The sequence below is a fragment of the Mesoplodon mirus genome (assembly GCF_964341445.2).
Source record: "Mesoplodon mirus genome assembly, chromosome: 8".
Taxonomy (NCBI): Eukaryota; Metazoa; Chordata; class Mammalia; order Artiodactyla; family Ziphiidae; genus Mesoplodon; species Mesoplodon mirus.
Window position 1 is genome coordinate 88,604,684 of NC_138984.1, and position 23,339 is coordinate 88,628,022.

The 23,339-nt window shown below is 37.1% G+C and overlaps 1 protein-coding gene across 1 annotated transcript in view; it reads right to left on the reverse strand.

Annotated features, from left to right (window-relative positions):
* CIRSR (corepressor of RBPJ and splicing regulator) overlaps positions 1–23,339 on the reverse strand; it is a 38,782-nt gene that overhangs the window by 6,955 nt on the left and 8,488 nt on the right. Inside the window, 5 exon segments of the mRNA XM_082631375.1 lie at positions 16,746–16,863; positions 20,519–20,567; positions 20,935–20,999; positions 21,087–21,097; positions 21,903–21,976. Of these exon segments, the coding sequence (XP_082487501.1) occupies positions 16,746–16,863; positions 20,519–20,567; positions 20,935–20,999; positions 21,087–21,097; positions 21,903–21,976 (317 nt within the window).

Sequence of the window (23,339 nt, forward strand, 5' to 3'; positions counted from 1 at the left end):
TTCCTTTCAAATAAAGCATTACCTTCTACAGTTTTATGGTATTCAGTGGGAAAGAGGACACTGAGTTACAGGTTAAGTATGGCTGTATTAGAAATACTTTCCCCTCCTTCCCCCAAATTCAATACAGTAATTTATAGGAAGCTACTGCTTCCTGAGACTAAAATTCTATTCCTAGAGTGAATATCATTTTGTTTGTGATGACAGTGGTGATTAATTATGTTCCTTCTCATTCTGTGTATTTTAACTTGATACAAAGAAAAAATCTCAAACCTAGGGAGAATAAAGAGTTCTATATATTCATCACACAGCTTCAACAATTATCAATGTTTTGCCATCCTTGTTTTATTTATTACCTCCAGGGTTTTTTGTTTCTTTTTTGATAGAGTATTTTAAATAAAATTTCAGACGTCACTTTGGTATATAAATCACTAATATGGGCTATTTCTTAAAAATAAAGCCCTAACACCTTTGTTACACTTATTAATAATGACAGTTTTAAAATCTAGTAGTCAACATTCAGATTTCCCCAATTATCTCAAAAAAAATTTTTTTTTACAGTTGGCTTGTTCACATTAGGATCCAAACAAGTTCCACACATTGCATTTGGTTTATGTATCTCTTAAGTCTCTCTCTCCCTCTCTACTTTTGAGGTACAAATGACACATATCTTAAATCTCTTTTCATCTAAAAAAATGCAGCCACTTTTCCTCCACTCCCCCCTTATTGCTATTCATTTGTTGAAGAAACTGGATCATTTGTACTGTAGAATTTCCCCCATTCTGGGTAGTGATGTCATTTAATATGTTCTTCTGGCCCTTGTATTTACTGTAAATGAGCAGTTAGATCTAGAGGCTTATTATTAAATTATTTTGGGATTTTATAACACATACTTTAGGGGAATAATGGAAAGTTTTCTAAAGTTTGGATTCAGGAAAATGACACCTGAAAAAAACCACATTTTTGCTAATGAACTAGACTAAGGAAAAAAGGCTGAGACTTCAACCTGGTATGTTCTTACTTTCATCATGTATTTATTGTAGTCACAGTAACAGCGATACAACCTTAAAAATGCATGGGTTTGAAAATAAACCCCCAAACACATCACAAATGAATTATGATTCTTATTTCCATGAAAAGTATGACATTTATTTCTTCCTTCTTTCTTACAGTTAAACTGACTATATATTGTGAAAAAGCCACTCCCTGTCACTAAATGTAAAACGGACACTTAGAAACACTAGTAATAGTACATGATCAAGAGGGAGAATTATCACAATTATCTTACATTTGTGTCTGAATCCTAATATTACCTAACCTTTTTGCTTTAAAGAAAGCTTATAGAAAGTTAAAAAGACTGAAAAGGGGGGCACAGCGTGCAGCACAAGTCCCAGGGAAAAAGTGAACAAAGCTATTAATAAAGTGTGTGGGTGATTTTTATTTATATAGATGAGAATGTTTTATGTATGATTTTCTAAAGGTTATGCAAGAACCAATTGTACTGAATTGTAATAAAACTGCTCCATACTAAGAATTTTCCTGACACGTTGCCAGTTCATCTTAGTGGAGGCTGGAAACAATAAGGTTTCTTATTGCCCTTATCCTGAGTTCATACTGAAGAAAGCTAATTTGATCTCTATTAAGACATACAATGTAAAGGAAAAATTAAACATTTCATTTTTGTCTGTGTGTCTGGAAAATACACAAAGGCAGGGAAAGATGAAACTGCCCTTATTGTATGCTAGTGAAAAACACTTTATAAAAAACAACCTTGCCTTACAGAATCAATAATGTTAGAGATATTTGAGGTATATCTGATTATGTCTTTACACTTATATTTTCAACTTAATTTACATGCAGGTATTTTACTGATGATACAACTATCACTAAATAATAAAGTGAATAAAGGTAATAAAGTGAATTCATAGTCCTAGAGGACTAAGAAAAATCACTTGTGTTGTGATGAACATGAAGTATTAGAAGTCAGCACTATGTTTTAAAGAAGTTATGAGAATATGAACACTCTTGAAAAGCTGTGCATCCATGAACCTCAAAAACAACATGTTGAGTCAAAGAAGTCAGACACAGAAGAACACATACTGTATTATTCCATTTATATGAAGTTCACGAACAGGTAAAAGTAATATATGGGATTAGAAATTAGAGTAGTAGTTGTAGGTGGAGGACGCCAACTGGAAGGGGATAGAAGGGTATTTACCAGGGTGACAGCAATAATGCCAGGGTGACAGCAATGCTCTATGCTCTGTATTTGTCAGAAACATTGGTTACATGGGTGCATACATTTGTCAAACTCAATCTACACTTAAGACCAGTGCATTTTACTTAAAAATATATTAAATCAGTCAACAGTAATTACTGAATGACTGAGTTACTATAGATTTTCACTACATTTCTATACTAGATCTCTCTCAAAATATGGAGAGAGCCCTGCATAGGGAATTTCAACTTATTCTTCCCTAGTATAAAACATAGAAAGTGATTTTATAAATCAATATGTATTATTGAGGGCTTCTTATTTTATCTCGCTAGGTACTTGAGAAATAAAGAATGGAGAACTTGGTTTTTGCCTTCAAGCTTATAATCTTTTTTGGGAAAATTAGTTAATATAAAAGAATAAGAAAAATATAAATTGAAAATTTGTGTTATAAGATATATTCAGAGAATAAGATGATAAACAGTGATGTTTAGTATAGCTAGCAAAGCCTTACTCTTCAGCCACTCACTAAACTATTATTTACTAAGCATGTGCATTGTGGAAAGCACTGGGAATACAAAGATAAATAAGATACATTACATATTTCAGAAATCAATACTTTCTAGGAAAGAACTAGAAACTGAGTTTGACTTTCAAACTCATAGGATTTAGAAAAAGGTAAAAAATATGGCATTATAAATGAGTGGAACATGACGAAGGTTCATGTTAACTTAAGTCTGATTTGGGTAGAATTATTAATATTTACTAGGTAGACTACATTTCATTCATTCTCCTTTACCCAGGTAATCAGTAGTTAATTTCCTTTACTTGAAGTTGGCAGACCTTGAGTAGATGGAATGATATTAACAGGAAGAGTCATATAAAAGAGAGTTATGATTGGGATCTGAGAATCATAATACCCCTTTGAGATTATGGGAGGTGTAGCCTCCACTAGCCCTACATATGCCTTTAACACAGAGCAGAGCCATTTACTGACTGAACAGGATTGCAATTAATTTGTTAATGGAATTTCAAGGCATAGCCACTCTAACAACAAATTTAATCACTGAATTGTAATAGTGCCTATAAATAGTTCAAAATGAGTAACCATCTGTAGTCACTTAAAATAGCCAAAATTTAAAGTACTAATCAAGAGCATCAATTTGACCTTTGAAACACTATGAATTGACAAGTTTTACTGAGTAATCTCTTTAGTAGGTCAATATTTCTTTTTAGATAATTAGTTTTCTCATGCATTTAAAAACATGTTGTTCCCGATTTATCAATTTTTTTTAAACTTCTTATTTTATGTTATTATTTTTTTTAATTTAATTTTTATTTTTGGCTGCATTGGGTCTTCGTTGCTGTGCGCGGGCTTTCTCTGGTTGTGGCGAGTGGGGCCTACTCTTGGTTGCGGTGCGCGGGCTTCTCACTGCAGTGGCGTCTCTTGTTGCAGAGCACAGGCTCTAGGCACGCGGGCTTCAGTAGTTGCAGCACGCGGGCTCTAGAGCGCAGGCTCAGTAGTTGTGGCGCACGGGCTTAGTTGCTCTGCGGCAGGTGGGATCTTCCCGGACCAGGGCTTGAACCCATGTCCCCTGCATTGGCAAGCGGATTCTTATCCACTGCACCACCGGGGAAGTCCCTAAAACTTTTTATTTTATATTGGAGTATAGCCGATTAACAATGCTGTGATAGTTTCAGGTACACCACAGAGCGACTCAGCCATACACATACATGTATCCATTCTCCCCCAAACTCCCCTCTCATCCAGGCTGCCACATAACATTAAGCAGAGTTCCCTGTGCTATAACAGTAGGTCCTGGTTGGTTATCCGTTTTAAATACAGCAGTGTATACATGTCAATCCCAAACTCCCTAACTATCCCTTCCCTCCACCCTTCCTCCCTGGTAACCATATGTTCGTTCTCTAAGTCTGTAAGTCTGTTTCCGTTTTGTAAATAAGTTCATTTGTATCATTTCTTTTTAGTTTCTGCGTATAAGCGATATCATATGACATTTCTCTTTCTCTGACTTACTTCACTCAGTAGGACAATCTCTAGGTCCATCTACATTGCTGCAAATGGCATTATTTCATTCTTTTTTATAGCTGAGTAACTACTGACAAGGGCCTAATTTTCAAAACACACAAAGAGCTCATACAACTCAATAACAAAAAACCACACAACTACATATTAAAGGAGAGAAGAAATGGTGCCTGCCTAACTTTCCTTTTTATTTTGAGGTCAATCCTTTATTAGTTTTAATATCTACCTATTTGAAGAGTTTAGCTTTAAAGGGATTCTGGTAACACAAATACTTTTTCTGCTGTAGAATTATGTTGAAGGATTTAAAAAAATTCTGCCATCAGATGTAGGGCTATCTCAGTAGCTATCCTGGGAGGATTCCACTTCTTCAAAGAGTTACATAAAAGAACTCCGTAATAGATACGGGCGGGATGTGCCAGAAGGACAACTGAGTTTATCATCTTTCTTTCTAAACAAAGTCCCTCCAGCGTGTTCCTAGGTGTCCTTCTAGTACAAGCTTATGATCAGGCAAATATTTTGTTACATTTCCCAAACATATTCTCAAGCAACACAAATTCCTCCAACGTGACAGGTTGGTGGAAAGATGGAGGAGCAGCATGTGGGAGTACTACTGCAGGAAACTGCCATTAGTACTGCAGCTCAGTGTAATATTCTTCAACAAAAAGGAAATCAAGACTTAGGGGAAGTGAGGCAAGGAAAAGAGCACCGATATGTAAACAAACGTTTGCAACAAGTAGAAAACAATACTTTCCTCAATTTAAGCTATTCTTAATTTTCGTATTGTTTAAATGCCCTAAAACCTTTGGCGTACACAAGACTGGTTAGAGAAACCTGACATATTAAGTACCAATCATCATTTTAGCTGTTAGTGGTATGGCTGGATCTCATACTTAGGCGTTATAAAGAAAAACAAATTTTGTATATGTCAAGAATATCCAGTGATACCATTTTGCATTTAAAATGTACTTTTATTAAAAACATGAAATTTACCATATTATCATATAGAGTCAGTTCCAAATATTCTTAAAATTAAGTTTAAAAAAACGGCAGGGGGCTTCCCTGGTGGCGCAGTGGTTGAGAGTCCGCCTGCCGATGCAGGGGACACGGGTTCGTGCCCCGGTCCGGGAAGATCCCACATGCCGCAGAGCGGCTGGGCCCGTGAGCCATGGCCACTGAGCCTGCGATTCCGGAGCCTGTGCTCTGCAACAGGAGAGGCCACAACAGTGAGAGGCCCGCATACCGCAAAAAAAAAAAAAAAAATGGCAGGGACTTCCCTGGTGGCACAGTGGTTAAGAATCCTCCTGCCGATGCAGGGGACACAGGTTCGTGCCCTGGTCTGGGAAGATCCCACATGCCACAGAGCAACTAAGCCCATGCACCACAACTAGTGAGCCCGTGCTCTAGAGCCCGCGAGCCACAACTACTGAGCCCATGTGCCACAACTACTGAAGCCCGTGTGCCTAGAGCCCGTGCTCTGCAACGAGAAGCCACCACAATAAGAAGCTCGCACACTGCAACAAAGAGTAGCCCCTGCTCGCCGCAACTAGAGAAAGTCCAAACACAGCAACAAAGACCCAACACAGCCAAAAATAAATAATAAATAAATTTTAAAAAATCATTTAAAAATGGCAAAGTAACTTTAAATATATAGCAACTTGAACCTAAAAAAACAAAAGTTAAATAATTAGTACAATATGAATCTTATGTTAACAAATTTTGAATCAATGTTTCTTCACTTTTATGTTGCTTTTACAACTTTTAGGCTTCAGTCCAATATATGAAGAGCCTGAAATTCCTCCCATTCTCACAACAAGTAAAAAGCTGAAAAAACTGAAAATCAATAAATCTTATAGATCTATCGGAGAATTGAGGTCACAGAGCAAATCACTGCCCCCAAATGGGAGAGACAGGTGATACAGAGACTCAGTTTACCGAGACCAGAAACCAACAGAGCCAGCAATTGGTAGAAATACTTAAAGGATAACTGACTATTCTTGGAGACTGAGCAAGGACTAGCTTGAGAGATGAAAACTCCTGGGGGCTCAACCTTAAAGGGGCCCTAACACTTCTGTGAGTTTTACTTCCAGAAGTCCCACCAGGTTCTCACTGTGAACATCAAATAACAATCCCCTTGTACTTCCAACAGTGGGAAGGGAAAAGTAATCATCTTGAAATACGCCCAGAGCATTTTGTTGTCCTGAACAAATGCTTACCCTCAAAGGAAGCTATTTCACCAGAGCCTAACCTATGTGGGTGAAGAAAAAATGCTGAGAAGTTGGGGGAAAAAAAGCTGAGAAACACTTGTGAAGGTTACAGCCCAGGGGCAGAAGCTCACTAAAAAACTGAAACCTAGTCATAGGATTATAGAATGCTTCCCCTCCCCTCATATCTTACCACTACAACAGTAGGGCTCCTGTAAAATAACAGAAGATTACAACTGAAGCCAGGCTCAGCCTCTATTAACAGAGTCTGTAGGGAAACCCAAAGATAACAGAGGAGACCAAAACAATGACACCAGAGGATATTTATCCTCTGAAATCTACAGCTATAGCAAAGAGTAAATACAACCTAACTCCTAGCCAGATAAACACAAAACCTCACACTAAAGGCCTATTTATCTCAGTTCTGTCTACCTGATACACCATGTCTGGCTTTCAACAAAAAATTACAAGTATGCTAAGAGGCAAAAACCACAGTCTGGAAAGACAAAGCAAGCATCAGAATCAAGCTCAGCTATAATGAAGATTCTGGAATTATCAGATTGGGAATCTAAAATAACTAAGCTTCATATGCTAAGGGCTCTAATGGAAAAAGTGGACAACATGCAAAACAGATAGGTACTGTAAGCAGAGAGGTGGAAACTCTGAGGAAGAATCTAATGGAAATGATAGAAATAAAAAACACTAATAGAAATGAAGAATGCTTTTGATGAGGTCATCAGTAGACTAGGCATAACTGAGGAAAGAATCAGTAAGCTTTAATATAGGTCAATAGAAACTTCTCAAACTGAACAGAAAATTAAAAAAAAAAAAAAAAAGGGAAACCAGAATATCCAAAAACTTTAGGACAATTACAAAAGGTGTAACATAGGTACAACAGGAATACCAGAAGGGAAAGAGAGAAGACAGAAAAGAATAGAAAAAAATACTTGAAATAATAATGGCTGAGATTTCTCAAGACTAATGATAGACACCAAACCACAAATCCAGGAAGCTCAGAGAACATGGAGCAGGATAAATACCAAAAATCTGTACCTAGGTATATGATATTCAAACTGCAGAAAATCAAAGATGAAGAGAAAATCTTGAAAGATGTCAAAGGGGGAAAAAAACCTTACCGAGAGAGGAACAAGGGTAAGAATCATGAGACTTCTCTTAAGAAACCATGCAAGCAAGAGGAGAGTGGAGTGAAATATTTAAAAGTTGAAAGGAAAAACCTACCAACATAGAAATTATCCAGTATCCAGTAAAATTATCCTTCAAAAGTGAAGAAGAAATACTTTCTCAGGCAAACAAAAACTGAGGAACATGTTACTAGTAGACCTGCCTTTCAAGAAATATTTAAAAGAATTTATTCAGAAAGAAGGAAATGACATAGATCAGAAACTTAGATCTACATAAAGAAAGGAAGAGCATTTGAGAAGAAATAAAAGGTACAATATTTTATGTTTTTTATTTTTAACTGATCTAACAGATAACATATTATTCAAAATAACAACAGCAAGAATAAACTGGATGCATTATAACTTATGGATAAATGAAATATGACAGTAATGTTATAAGAGACAGGAGAAAGGAATTGTGTTATATAACAGAAATTGGTTTACTCTGTTATAAGGTACTGGCACTACTCATGAAGTGGTACAGTGTTATTTGTAAGTGGATTTAGATTAGCTGTAAATGTATATTGCAAATTCTAGGGCAACAACTAAAATTTTTTAAAAATCAAGCATAATTGATATGCTAAGAGAGGAGAGAAAATGGAATCACATAAAATACTCAATTAAAACCAGAGAAAGCAGAGAGTGGAAGACAAAAACAAAGAACAAGGGCAACAAATAGAAAACAATTATAAATATGGCAGATTTTAATCCAATTATGTCAATAATAGATTAAAAAAGATCCGACTCTGTGTTGTCTACAGAAACCCAAGTTAAATATAAAGACACAGCGAGAGAGATTAAAAGTAAAGATATGGAGAAAGATACACCATGCTAACACTAATAAAATAAAGCTGGAGTATTACACTATTTTCAGATAAAGCAGATTTCAGACCAAGGAAATTTATCAAGGATAAAGAAAGACAATTACTTCATGAAAAAGGGGCTCATTCTCCAAGACATAACAATCCCAAATGTATATGCACCTAACAACAGAGCATTAAAATATGTGAAGCCAAAACTAACAGAAGTGTTTTTAGAAATAGACAAATCCCCAACTACAGTTGGAGACTTCAGTGCTTCTCTATCAGAAATGGACAGATCCAGCAGGCAGAAAATCAGCAGGATATAGTTGAACAGCACCATCTATCAACCAGATCTAGTTGTATTTATTGAGTACTTCATCCAACAACAGCAGAATACACATTAAGCTCATATGGCAGCAGTCCCCAACCTTTCTGACACCAGGGACAATTTTAAAACAGATGGGGGTGGGGGGTGGGATGGGATGGTCCAGGCGGTAATGCGAGTGATGGGGAGTGATGAGGAGCGGCAGATGAAGCTTCGTTTGCTCACCCACTGCTCACCTCCTGCTGTGTGGCCCAGTTCTTAACAGGCCGCGGATCGGTACTGGTCCACGGCCCAGGGGTTGGGGACCCCTGTCATATGGAACAGTCACCAAGACCACATGCTGAGCCATAACCTTAGCATATACCTTAATACTAAAAGAATAGAAATCATACAAAGAATGCTCTCAGACCAAAATGGAATTAAACCAGAAACGAATGACAGAATGATAGCCAGAAAATCCCCAAATATTTGGAGATTAAATAAACACACTTCTAAATAACACTCAGATAGAAGAAGTCTCAAGAGAAACTTAATATTTTGAACTAAATGAAAATGAAAATATAACTGCTGTATAATAAAGAACTCTGCCCCCAATTCATGGAAGGGAGCCTCTAAATCTCAGAGTTTTCTTGAGTGATAGAAGTGTCTTTGTTATTATTCATGGTGAGCCCCTAGATAGGTTTTGCCAAGGAGATGACTCAGGATGGGGCTGGCCACACCAGAAAGGCTAACCATGTGATTAAAGAGTTGAAGCTTTGAGCCACATATCAGCCTGACCTCTGGGGGAATGGAGAGGGACGAGAGATTGAGTTCAACCACATGGCCAATGATTCAATGAATCATGCCCATGTAATTAAACCCTAATAAAAACTCTGGGCCGCCTGGATGAGTTTCCCTCGTTAACAATACTCTGTGCATATTGGTGTACATCAGTAGGTAAGGAAGATGACATGTCCAGACCCGTGGAGAGAGGACACTGAAGCTACGTGTTTGGGGTAGGGAGAGGCAATGAAATTTTGTGTTAAAGTGTGAAATTTTTCTTTTCTACATATTGTATGATTCCATTTATATGAAATGTCCAGAATAGGCAATCAAAAAAAAAAAAAAAACAAAACAAAAAAAGCAGAAAGTAGGTTAGTGGCTGCCTAGGACTGGGGGAGACGGGGGACTGGGGATAAGAACTGAGGGGCGTGGGGTTTCATTTTGAGGAAATAAAAATGTTCTAAAATTGACTGTGGTAATGGATCTACAACTCTGTGAATATACAAATTCAAAGCCATTGAATTGTATACTACAAATGGGTGAACTGTATTGTACGTAAATTATAACTCAATAAAGCTATTAAAAACACTTGCTCAAGGAAATGAAAAGACAAGCCACAGACTTGGAGAAAATGTTTGCAGAAGACATATCTGATAAAGGACTGATACCACAAATATATAAAGAATTCTTAAAGCTCAACAATAAGAAAGCAAATAACCCAGTTTAAAAAAATGGGCCAAAGGCCTAACAGATACCTCTCCAAAAAGATATACAGATGGCAAATAAGCATATGAATAGATGTGCTGCATAACATGTCATCAGGGAAATGAAAAATAGAACAATGAGATACCACTACATACCTACTAGAATGACCAAAATTCCTAACACGGACAATGCCAAATGCTGGTGAGGCTGTGGGGTGACAGGAACTCCCATTCATCGTTGGTGGCAATGTAAAATGGTGCAACTACCTTGGATCAGTTTGGCAGTTTCTTATAAAATTAAATATACTGTTACCACATGATCCAGCAATCACATTCCAAAAACCTGCACATAGATGTTTATAGCAGCTTTATTCATAACTGCCAAAACATGGAAGCAACCAAGATGTCCTTCAGCAGGTGAATGGATCAATAATGTACATCCAGACAACGTGCTATTATTCAGCACTAAAAACAAATACACTATCAAGCCATGAAGAGACATGGAGGAACCTTAAATGCATATTACTAAGTGAAAGAAGCCAATCTGAAAAGGCCACATACTATAGATTCCAACTGTATGACCTTCAGGAAAAGGTGACACTATGGAGACAGTAAAAAGATCAGTGGTTGTTAGGGGTTAGAGGGGAGGGAGGGATGGATACTCCAAGCACAGATGATTTTTTAGGGCAGTGAAACTACTCTGTATGATACTATAATGGTGGATACATGCCATTATACATTTGTCCAAACCCATGGAATATACAACACCAAGGGTGAACCCTAAGGTAAACTATGGACTTCGGGTGATAATGGTGTGTCAATGTAGGTTCATCAACTATAACAAATGTACCACTCTGATGGGTGATGCTGATAATGGGGGAGGCTATGTATTTGTGGAGGCAGGTGGTATATGGGAACTCTCTGTGCTTTTCTCTCAGTTTTGTTATGAACCTAAAACTGCTCTTAAGAAAAAAATCTATTAAGAAAAAACACAAATAAGACTGAAACAAAACAAACAAAAAGATTAAGTAGTAGACATACAGATATATGTGACCATTAAATCTACTAAAGCCAAACAAAACAAAACAAAACAACCCACTTGCTTTGTTGAAAACCCCCACTGTGGATTTCAAAAATGATGTTTAATTTCAATATACATTAAAAACATGAGTAAGTAACAGAAGGTAAGAGGCAATGATAAGAGTAAGGGCTGGGCTTCCCTGGTGGTGCAGTGGTTGAGAATCTGCCTGCCAATGCAGGGGACACGGGTTCGAGCCCTGGTCTGGGAGGATCCCACATGCCACGGAGCAGCTAAGCCTGTGTGCCATAACTGCTGAGCCTGCGCCCTGGAGCCTGCAAGCCACAACTAGAGCCCGTGTGCTGCAACTACTGAAGCCCACGCGCCTAGAGCCCGTACTCCACAGCGGGAGAGGCCACCATGATGAGAAGCCTGCGCACCACAACAAAGAGTAGCCCCCACTCACCGCAATTGGAGAAGGCCCGTGCACAGCAGTGAGGACCCAACGCAGCCAAGGATAAATGAATAAAATAAATAAATTTATTTAAAAAAAACCAAAAACAATAACCTAATCTTAACCTTAATAAGCAAACTAAAACCAAAGCAAAAAGAAAAGAAAGGAACAATAGATAGTGGGGTGAAAATTTATGAAATAGAGAATAAAATACAATAGAGAACATCAACAACAACAAAAGAGTAAGGGCTGCAGAGTATAAACAAAAGGCTGGTGGGCCAGGCATTGAGTTATGTTGTAACATAAAAACATTTCATAAAAATGCAGTCACCACTGAAGCTTATAAATTTTATATATAATTTTGATGTATCTAGAGTGGACAAAAACTTTTAAGATGATCTTATCAGTAAAAAAGATATTCTAAACCAGCTTAGCCAAAAGAAGCATTTTGATTGCCTAACTTAACTTTGTAAAGGAGAAGTAAATCTTATAGCTGGTCTCTGTAAACCTCACAGCTGGAACGTTCTAACAGCACCTTGCAGTTTCCAGTGATCAAAGTAAGTTACTTTATATACTAAACTAAGAATTTCATAATAGAAATAATGTAACACCAGGGGGTGCAGTTATCATGAAATAATTACACTCCTGGGAGATTACAGGCACAAGGCTGTACACCAGGGGTGTGATTATCCCATGATAACCGTATCCACTGAAATTGCCTTATTGCAAAAATAATCTCTATTCACTGGTGAGACATTATTCAATAGGTGATTTTTTTTTAATGAAAAGTTTTTAGCTTGAATCAGCAAGTGGATTAGGAAATTGGCCAGTTTATTTTTCATTGCATTCAAATTTGGAATATAACATCATTATTTGCTTTCCTATTTGATACAGTAGAGTATTTTTGATTTGGTTTTGAGAAACCTTTAGGAGTTTCTAATAATGTTAGTTAAGTGGTATTGCTAAATTCAGGTCAAACTTTAAAAGGTGTTAAGTGAGCAAAACCATTTTAAATAATTTATTTCTATGTATAATTCCTCTAATATTCCTTTAAAAACTATAAATGTATAACCACTGTTAATACTTTAGTGTATCTCCTTCCAGGCATTTTTATTTTTCTAAAAGTATCTCTCTATATGTCTACCTAAAGATATAAAGAGAAACATGAATGGAATCCATGTAATTACCTTGTTTTATAATGTTTTTTTATTTGACCAAATGTTGTAAACAACATCCATTCATTAAGAAATCTTCCTATCATTTTTAATGGTTGCATAGTATAGTAATTCCCCTGTGGCAATATCCCATAATTATTTACTTACATCCTTTTATTAGGTATTTAGGTTCTCTACCTGTCTTACTATTATACACAATGCTTTATGACAAAAATCTTGGGACGTATCGATGATTATTTCTGTAGGATAAATTTATGACTGTGTAATATTAGTAAAACATAATTTAAACAAACAAACAAGGTCCTGTTTCCCAAATCTTCCGTTGTTCTTACATACAGCTGAAGCTGATGGTTCTCAACGCTGACAGTGCATCAGAAATAGCTCAGTAACTTTCATCATCTTATGTGGTATCACAGATGGTGAAAGTTACTGATCTATTTTTACCATAATCTTATCATAGAGTTCAGTGCTTTGAGGTATTCTTAGAAAAGTAAGACACAGGATTTAAGAAACTTAAAATACTGCTTCTTAATTTTTTTTTTACTTGATATATCCTGGTATACCCTCATGTGTCAACATAGATCAATAGCTTGATTCATATATCTATATCTAATGGCTATATGGTATTCCATTTTGGCTATATTGGTATTCCAATTAATTCCGTAATTAATTTATTTTAAAAATTAAAAAAAAATTTTTGGCCACGCTGCGCATCATGCAGAATCTTAGTTCCCCAACCAGGGATTAAACCTATGCCCCCTGCAGTGGAAGCGTGGAGTCTTAACCACTGGACCGCCAAGGAAGTCCCCATAATTAATTTTTTAAAAATACACCAATAAGGCTTCCCTGGTGGCGCAGTGGTTAAGAATCCGCCTGCCAATGCAGGGGGCACAGGTTCAGTCCCTGGTCCAGGAAGATCCCACATGCCATAGAGCAACTAAGCCCATGTGCCACAACTACTGAGCCTGTGCTCTAGAGCCCGCAAGCCACAACTACTGAAGCCCGCGCACCTAGAGCCCATGCTCTGCAACAAGAGAAGCCACTGCAATGAGAAGCCCGCACACTGCAACAAAGAGTAGCCCCCGCTTGCCGCAACTAGAGAAAGCCCATGTGCAGCAACGAAGACCCAATGCAGCCAAAAATAAATAGCCAAAAATAAATAAATAAAATAAACTTATATATGTAAAAAAATACATCAATAAAGTGTATGTGCCCGGTGCTATTCTAAGCACTACACATGTATTAACTCATTTAGTTTTCTTAACAACCTTATGAGGTAGGTACTAGTATAATACCTATTTTACAGACACTGCAAACTGAGGCACAGAGCAGTTAAGCAGCTTGCTTAAAGTCACAGGGCTACTAAGTAGAGAGCAGGGGTTCCAAATCAGGCATCTATGTACCTCCACACCTCCACAGTCTGAACTTACGGTTCCTTCTGTGTGGAAGGTTGTTCCTTCTGCCTGAGATACCAAATGCTCTTCTCCCAGATCCTGCATGGTTGCATTTTTCTGTCATCTAGGTCTCAGCCTAACATCACTTCCTCAGAGGGGCCTTTCCTGACCACCTCATCTAGTTATTCCCCATTTAGCTCTTATCACAGTATCCAATGTAATTTTAACCACAGAATTTATAAATACCTAGTACTTTCTTATTAGTTTATTTTGTGTCATTCCCAATAGAATGAAAGTAAGAACCTCTTCTGTCTTGCTACTGTGTTCTGAGAGCCTAGAAAAATAGCTGGCACAGAGTAAGCACTCCATACGTGGTTGTTGAATAAATGAGTGAGTTTATTTTACCAACACCTTACTGACAGACATTTAGGGTTATTTCTAATCTTTACTACTATTAACCTTTGAGCATCTACCCTATCACTTTCTTACTATAAATTCCTGGACATTGAATTTCCAGTAAAACGATATGCATGTTCTTAAGACTTTTGATACATATCATCAAATAACTCTTGAGAAAGGCTGCTCCAATTTATCAATAGTGGATTAAAATGTTCATTTCATCATACTTGCTCCAACACTGGATGTGTTTTTCTTTTAAACCTTTAGCACTCGTTCTTTTTGTTGCTGTTAGTAGACTTTCTAATACAGATTCATGAGAAAGCAGGTCTGTTAGTTACTAAATAAAGGGCTATCCTAGTCTACAGTCTACATCCTAGTCTCCTAGTATCCTGGAGTCTATCCTACTCATTCTCTCCAAGCAGAATCAAAGTAAGACAAGGCTGAGGAACAAAGACAGCAACTGCCACTGCCTACCCCTAGCCAACACAGGGGTCAGGTAGCTAGAACAGCACCACAAGGATGGCGAAAGAATGAAGAAAGATGCAACCCCTTCCAGCAAACAGAATATACCTTTCAAACACAACAACAGATCCCTGTGACTACCAAAATAAGTGGTCAGAGATATTTGCGCCAATGGGTTCTTCATCCTACTTCGCCCTCATTTTCTTTGGGGCTTTATTTCTTTGGGAGCTTCTCTCCCGTCTTTCATCAGTTGAGTGAGGGCAGGGGAGAGGGAGCATAGTATGTGGGTTTTAAGAGTACCTGCACTTTGGCATCAACGGGATGTTCTTTTGTCAGAGATTGCCAGACCAAGGTCTGTATGGCTATTTTCTCACTGAGCAGTTTTCCCTTTACTTAAGATGTGGTTTTTTAAACTTGTTTAAAGAGCAATAAGGATTTTTAAAAAATCAGTTGCAATATTCTGTCTGTACTTCCTCTAGCCATCCTGACATTCGTAACACCATTAATGAGACAGTGTCAAACCTGATAATGGATCAAATTCCTAAACTCCTAATATGAGAACTGGCATCTTGAATCCTACAGCCTGCATCTGGCTTGCTGGAAGAAAGCCCAATGTCTAGCTGTAGAAGAGGGCTGAAGGTCATATGCTGATTGAGGGTGAACCCTGGGCTCAGAAGTGGCAGTGGAAGCCTCAGGGAGCCTAAAGAGGTGCATCACAGGCCTAGATTAGCTGAGAGGTTGGGGCTTCACGCCCAGAACATTTGCTTCAATACACCAGCTCTGCCTTTATATGTTCTATACACTGGGATTACGTGTAGGATTTATTTTTAAAAATTTTAAAAAGGCTCTATAGCTGTTTAAAAAATTCTGAAAATCTCGAGTTATATTATCATCCTTATTTTAAAATGAACTGAAACTCATAAAGGTGAAATGACTTAAGGTTACAGGGTTAAGCAGGTTACTGCTATTATGATTCACTATGAGTTACTGTTGGATTAGCGTGGCTGTCTCAACAACATACTAACAAGGCACCGATAAATTTAAGTTAAAACTTCTCAGTTTTAGTATCTTTTTATAAAAAGAACCCAAATGATCCAAACCAAATTAGACCAATTTTTCTTAAGTAGACAATAACATGCAGGAAGGTAAATAACTTTCAAGTAAAAATTAATTTTAATATATCTAACATCTTTAAAAACTCAATTTTGATTTTATCTCGGAAACAAAAAGTGCAATTGTTGAGGCTTTTGTCCAGCCCAGTTCTACAACTCGGAAGGACATGAATATGAGAAATAGCCATTTCTTCCTTCTATTTTTAGGTTACCAACCTGATAAACTATGTTTAATACATCTGTTACTTTTAAAATCAATTTCACAGGGCCCTTGGCTAAAAAAATTAAATTCTAATATACAGCATTTCAAATTCAAAACATATGATCAGAGTTTCCTGTTGACCATCATATTTTGGGTATGTAACCTAACCCCCAAAAACCAAACCAAACCAAATCAAACCAATACCCAGAGAGACAAAAAAAAAAAGTTATTTTAGCTTCCCTTGTTTGCCCTCTTATAAATTCTAAAACAAACAAATAAATTATGTCCAGTGCCTACCTGAGCCATCAGTGGGAACTGAACTTGCATTAATTCCAGAAAGACCAAACAAAGGACATTCTCGATCTGTATTGACATGACCCCACTTGTGACATTTAATGCACCTCACATTTCGAACCTGAGAAATAGTAAACGTTAATTATTTTGGTTACTAAAATACTAATAATCTAACCAATGTTCAACTCCCCACTCCTTAGCAGAGTTTAAGTTAAATTAGTCTTGTTTTTAAAAGATCTCCAGGGAAAGAGACTCTACAACTATATTTGGTAATGTAATTCAAACACTAAAATCTTTTATCATAAATTATGCCTAAAAGCCAAGCTGAATCCTGTTTCTTTTTTCTAAAAATATTTATTTATTTATTTATTTGGCTGCATCATGTCTTAGTTGCAGCACATGGGATCTCCCTTGCGGCAGGCAGGATCTTTCATTGCGGTGCGCAGGCCCTTCTTTGCAGCATGCGGGCTTCTCTCCAGTTGTGGTGCACGGGCTCAGTAGTTGTGGCGTGTGGGCTCTCTAGTTGTGGCACGCGGGCTCTAGAGTGCACGGGCTTACTTGCCCTGCAGCACGTGGGATCTTAGTTCCCCAACCAGGGATCGAACCCGTGTCCCCTGCATTGGAAGGTGGATTCTTTTTTTTTTTTTAACATCTTTACTGGAGTATAATTGCTTTACAATGTTGTGTTAGTTTCTGCTGTATAACAAAGTCAACCAGCTATATGTATACATATATCCCCATATCCCCTCCCTCTTGCGTCTCCCTCCCACCCTCCCTATCCCACCCCTCTAGGTGGTCACAAAGCACCGAGCTGACATCCCTGTGCTATGTAGCTGCTTCCCACTAGCTATCTGTTTTACATTTGGTAGTATATATATGTCAATGCCACTCTCTCACTTCGTCCCAGTTTACCCTTCCTCCTCCCCATGTCCTCAAGTCAATTCTCTACGCCTGTGTCTTTACTCCTGTCCTGCCCCAGATTCACCAGAACCATTTTTTTTTTTAGATTCCATATATATGTGTTAGCATACGGTATTTGTTTTTCTCTTTCTGCCTTACTTCACTCTGTATGACAAACTCTAGGTCCATCCACCTCACTACAAATAACTCAATTTCGTTTCTTTTTATGGCTGAGTAATATTCCATTGTATACATGTGCCACATCTTCTTTATCCATTCATCTGTCAATGGACACTTAGGTTGCTTCCATGTCCTGGCTATTGTAAATAGAGCTGCAATGAACATTTTGGTACATGACTCTTTTTGAATTATGGTTTTCTCAGGTTATATGCCCAGTAGTGGGATTGCTGGGTCATATGGTAGTTCTATTTGTAGTTTTTTAAGGAACCTCCATACTGTTCTCCATAGTGGCTGTATCAATTTACATTCCCACCAACAGTGCAAGAGGGTTCCCTTTTCTCCACACCCTCTCCAGCATTTATTGTTTGTAGATTTTTTGATGATGGCCATTCTGACTGGTGTGAGGTGATAATTCATTGTGGTTTTGATTTGCATTTCTCTAATGATTAATGATGTTGAGCATTCTTTCATGTGTTTGATGGAAATCTGTATATCTTCTTTGGAGAAATGTCTGTTTAGGTCTTCTGCCCATTTTTGGATTGGGTTGTTTGTTTTTTTGATATTGAGCTGCATGACCTGCTTGTAAATTTTGGAGATTAATCCATTGTCAGTTGCTTCATTGGGAAATATTTTCTCCCATTCTGAGGGTTGTCTTTTTGTCTTGTTTATGGTTTCCTTTGCTGTGCAAAAGCTTTTAAGTTTCATTAGGTCCCATTTGTTTATTTTTGTGTTTATTTCCATTTCTCTTGGAGGTGGGTCAAAAAGGATCTTGCTGTGATTTATGTCATAGTGTTCTGCCTATGTTTTCCTCTAAGAGTTTTATAGTGTCTAGCCTTACATTTAGGTCTTTAATCCATTTCGAGCATATTTTTGTGTATGGTGTTAGGAAGTGCTCTAATTTCATTCTTTTACATGGAGCAGTCCAGTTTTCACAGCACCACTTACTGAAGAGGTCGTCTTTTCCCCACTGTATGTTCTTGTCTCCTTTACCAAAGATAAGGTGACCACAGGTGCGTGGGTTTATATCTGGGCTTTCTATCCTGCTCCGTTGATCTATATTTCTGTTTTTGTGCCAGTACCATACTGTCTTGATTACTGTAGCTTTGTCATATAGTCTGAAGTCAGGAAGCCTGATTCCTCCAGCTCCATTTTTCTTTCTCAAGACTGCTTTGGCTATTTGGGGTCTTTGTGTTTCCATACAAATTGTGAAATTTTTTGTTCTAGTTCTGTGAAAAACACCATTGGTGGTTTGATAGGGATTGCACTGAATCTGTAGATTGCCTTGGGTAGTATACTCATTTTCACAATGTTGATTCTTTCAATCCAAGAACATAGTATATCTCTCCATCTGTTTGTATCATCTTTAATTTCTTTCATCAATCTCTTATAGTCTTTTGCATAAAGGTCTTTTGTCTCCTTAGGTAGGTTTATTCCTAGGTATTTTATTCTTTTTATTGCAATGGTAAATGGGAGTTTTCCTTAATTTCTCTTTCAGATTTTTCATCATTAGTGTATAGGAGTGCAAGAGATTTCTGTGCATTAATTTTGTAGCCTGCTACTTTACCAAATTCATTGATTAGCTCTAGTAGTTTTCTGGTAGCATCTTTAGGATACTCTATGTATAGTATCATGTCATCTGCAAACAGTGACAGTTTTACTTCTTCTTTTCCGATTTGGATTCCTTTTATTTATTTTTCTTCCCTGATTTCTGTGGCTAAAACTTCCAAAGCTATGTTGAATAACAGTGGTGAGAGTGGGCAACCTTGTCTTGTTCCTGATCTTAGTGGAAAAGGTTTCAGTTTTTCACCATTGAGAACAATGTGGGTTCCTGGCTGTGGGTTTGTCATATATGGCCTTTATTATGTTGAGGTAGGTTCCCTCTATGCCTACTTTGTAGAGAGTTTTTATCATAAATCGGTGTTGAATTTTGTCGAACGCTTTTCTGAATCTATTGAGATTATCATATAGTTTTTATCCTTCAATTTGTTAATATGGTGTATCACACTGATTGATTTGCGTATATTGAAGAATCCTTGCATGGAAGGCGGATTCTTAACCGCTGGACCACCAGGGAAGTCCCTCCTATTTCTTTTTGTGTGTTACTTTGTGGCAATAAAACAATGTCATGCAAAAAGATATGGTAAAATACCAAAAAAGAATGATGTCATGGCTTAATGTTAAATCCTCTCATTTAAAAAAATTAACCTTTGAGGTTTCAATTTCCTAAACCAGGGGCTGGCATACTTTTTCTGTAAAGGGCCAGATAGCAAATATTATAGGGTTTATGGGCCAAAGGTCTCTGTTGCAACTACTCAACTCTGCCAATATAACAGTAATATGTAAATGAATAAGTAAGGCAGTGTTCAAAAAAATGTTATTTATAACAAGGACCTGGCCCTCTGATGATAGTTTTTTCTGGTTCCACACAGTTTTATATATTTTTTTGACCTTGAGCTAATTCTCCAAATTCCTTGAAAACCACAGAGACCATTATCATTATAACCCTCACTACAAAACTTTGAATCCTATCTTTTATCAGTTTAGTACATTTAATATTTTCTCTCCTAGTCCTTCTATTATCTGATACAAATAGAAACCACAGAGCCCCTTTTCAGCTTAAATACCTTTTGGACAACAGTATAAAGAAGTGTTTATAAAAAAAACTTATTCTTACAGTATAAATATGTGTCACTTGCCTGAATACCAAAGGGCTGATCTCTGATGTTCATGTCATCTTTGGCATATCTATTAAGGAGAGAAAATGTACAAACTCAATATTATTAATAATTAAACTAAAAATAGTTTTATAGTTCTGAGTAAATTATGAAATGTACAACTTCAGTATATAAATAGAACCATAAAATCTATTTAGTATTTCCAAACACCACTTCATTATTAAGTATCCAGTCTGATGATCTGTGATTTTAAAAAATGAAAAAAATAAAAATAGAGCTAAAGACTATAATCAAGCAAATGAGTTGCATAAGACAAATCATTAAAAATAACTTTTCACATTAGTTGCTTTCTCTAATGAATAAAAAGGCAACATAAGATGGGATATTATCTAAATTTAATGATACACATTTTATCTTAAAAGAAAACCAGCTCTTACTTTTCTCGTGGGGCCCCTTTTTGCCATTCAAATTTGTATTCAGTCTCTCCTTCTGTTTCTTCTTTCTAAAAACATTCATTAAAGTCTTTCAATTTTTCCATAAAATTATAATCTGTTGCAAATAAATCCAAACATAGAAAACAGTACTTTACCTCTTTGTTTTCTTGATTGCATATCAAAAACATGGGAGGAAAAAAAGGTAGGTCAAGTTAAAAACTTCAACATAAAAGTCTGCTATCATATACGACACTATGATATCATGGTATTTAATTGTAGCTTGTAAGAATGTATTAGTTTGACTTTTTTTCTTTCATAAGATAAAATTCAAATCACTGAAGGATAAAAAACAGTGAATAAGAGATAGTATTTAATAAGCACATTTATTTCTAGTCTTTAAACTTTTATATTTTTCATTGACAGTGAATATTATGCTTTGTATTTACAAGTATACTCAGTAAGAAGGACTAAATACACAAATTATAAAAGAATAAATGTACTTCTGGTGGTGTTGAGATTATTTTCCTCCCCAAAGGACAAGTCATGAAATTATTACTAGATTAGACAAATATTTTTAGTATTTATTCTACTGTTTTTTTGTTTTGTTTTGTTTTGTTTGCGGTACGCAGGCCTCTCACTGTTGTGGCCTCTCCTGTTGCGGAGCACAGGCTCTGGACGCGCAGGCTCAGTGGCCATGGCTCACGGGTCTAGCTGCTCCGCGGCACGTGGGATCTTCCCAGACCAGGGCACGCACCCATGTCCCCTGCATCGGCAGGCAGACTCTCAACCACTGCGCCACCAGGGAAGCCCTCTTCTACTGTATTGATTGCAGTATTTTAAAAACTTATTTTGCAAAAATAATAGCAATTTTAAAAGATGAAGAGCAACTTCTAAACAATGTCTGTCATAATAATTCGCAATCTTTAGTCGCAAACACATCAAAGACTTAAAAAAAGGAAATGACCGATTACCTTTTTTAGCCCCTGGTGGAGCCTCATACATGAAATTAAGGCCATTCTTTACACGTTCATCTCCCATAAGCAATCTAAATAAAACAAGACATAAAGTTAGCAATTTGTTGTAGGAGGAAAAAATTACAGAAAAACTGTCCCTCCATACCCCTAAATCCTAAGGGAATTAGGATTAAATATTTTTATTAGAGATAAAGTTCCAGAAGTTTACTCCACTGATTAGATGACATCTGAAATATCTGACTGGAAATTCCAACAGTGCTGCCTCTTTAGTAACTAGTTGTAAATTCTGAGACTTTCTCGTTACCTGAGAGATCCCGGCACTCCCAACTGAAATGAGGGAAAAAATGCCATGCTTCCCCTCACATGCTTTTCTTAAACTTTGAAATGCTGTGGAAATAGGAACAATTTGAAATCCTATACGCCAACACAAATTTGCAATTAAGTTAAATAGTGCCAACATTTTTCCTTAATTGTGAGGAATCAAACAGTTCTAGAAAAATAAGTCTCTCTGGAATTTCTTTAGGAAGGCAAATCCAATTAATTCTTAAAAGAGTCACAGGCAATAAGAGAATCAAATTCTTTAGCGAGGCCAATGAAGAGAGAATAGTTTAAAGATAATCTACAACAGGTTAATTACTATGATGGACTGCTGCATCTTAAAAATCCTTTTCTTTCTTTTTTTTAATAAATTTATTTTGTTTATTTATTTTGGCTGCATTGGGTCTTCACTGCTGCGTGCGGGCTTTCTCCAGTTGCAGTGAGTGGGGGCTACTCTTCATTGCAGTGCGCGGGCTTCTCACTGCTGTGGCTTCTCTTGTTGCGGAGCACGGGCTCTAGGGGCACGGGCTTCAGCAGTTGTGGCTCGCCGGCTCTAGAGTGCAGGCTCAGTATTTGCGGTGCACGGGCTTAGTTGCTCTGCGGCATGTGGGACCTTCCCAGACCAGGGCTCGAAACCGTGTCCCATGCATTGGCAGGCGGATTCTTAACCACTGCGCCACCAAGGAAGCCCCTCATTTTCTTTTTTATCATTTCCGTTTTAACACCAGAAGTTCCCTGTTTGGGTTCTGTTTAGAGAGATATGCTGTGCTTTTTAGAAAAAAAGCTCTGCTATAAATTGAATCAATGGTCAAGTTAAAGTTTTAATTCATAAGATCCAAGTAAAGTACTTATTATAAAGAAGAAGGCTAAAGAGTGAACAGAATTTCCTCTTATTTGGAAAAGGCTATCACAAAGGATCTCCTACATGATTATAGTTCCTCACTTCTTATTCCCACTGGTGTTTACAAAGAATTGTAAAAGAAGAAGAGGGCAAAAGGATGACAGGATCTACCTCTATACAGTGGGATATTATTCAGCAATAAAAGGGAATGAACTACTGACACATGCTACAACATGGATGAACTTCAAAAACAATGAAAAAATGTTTTTTAAAAT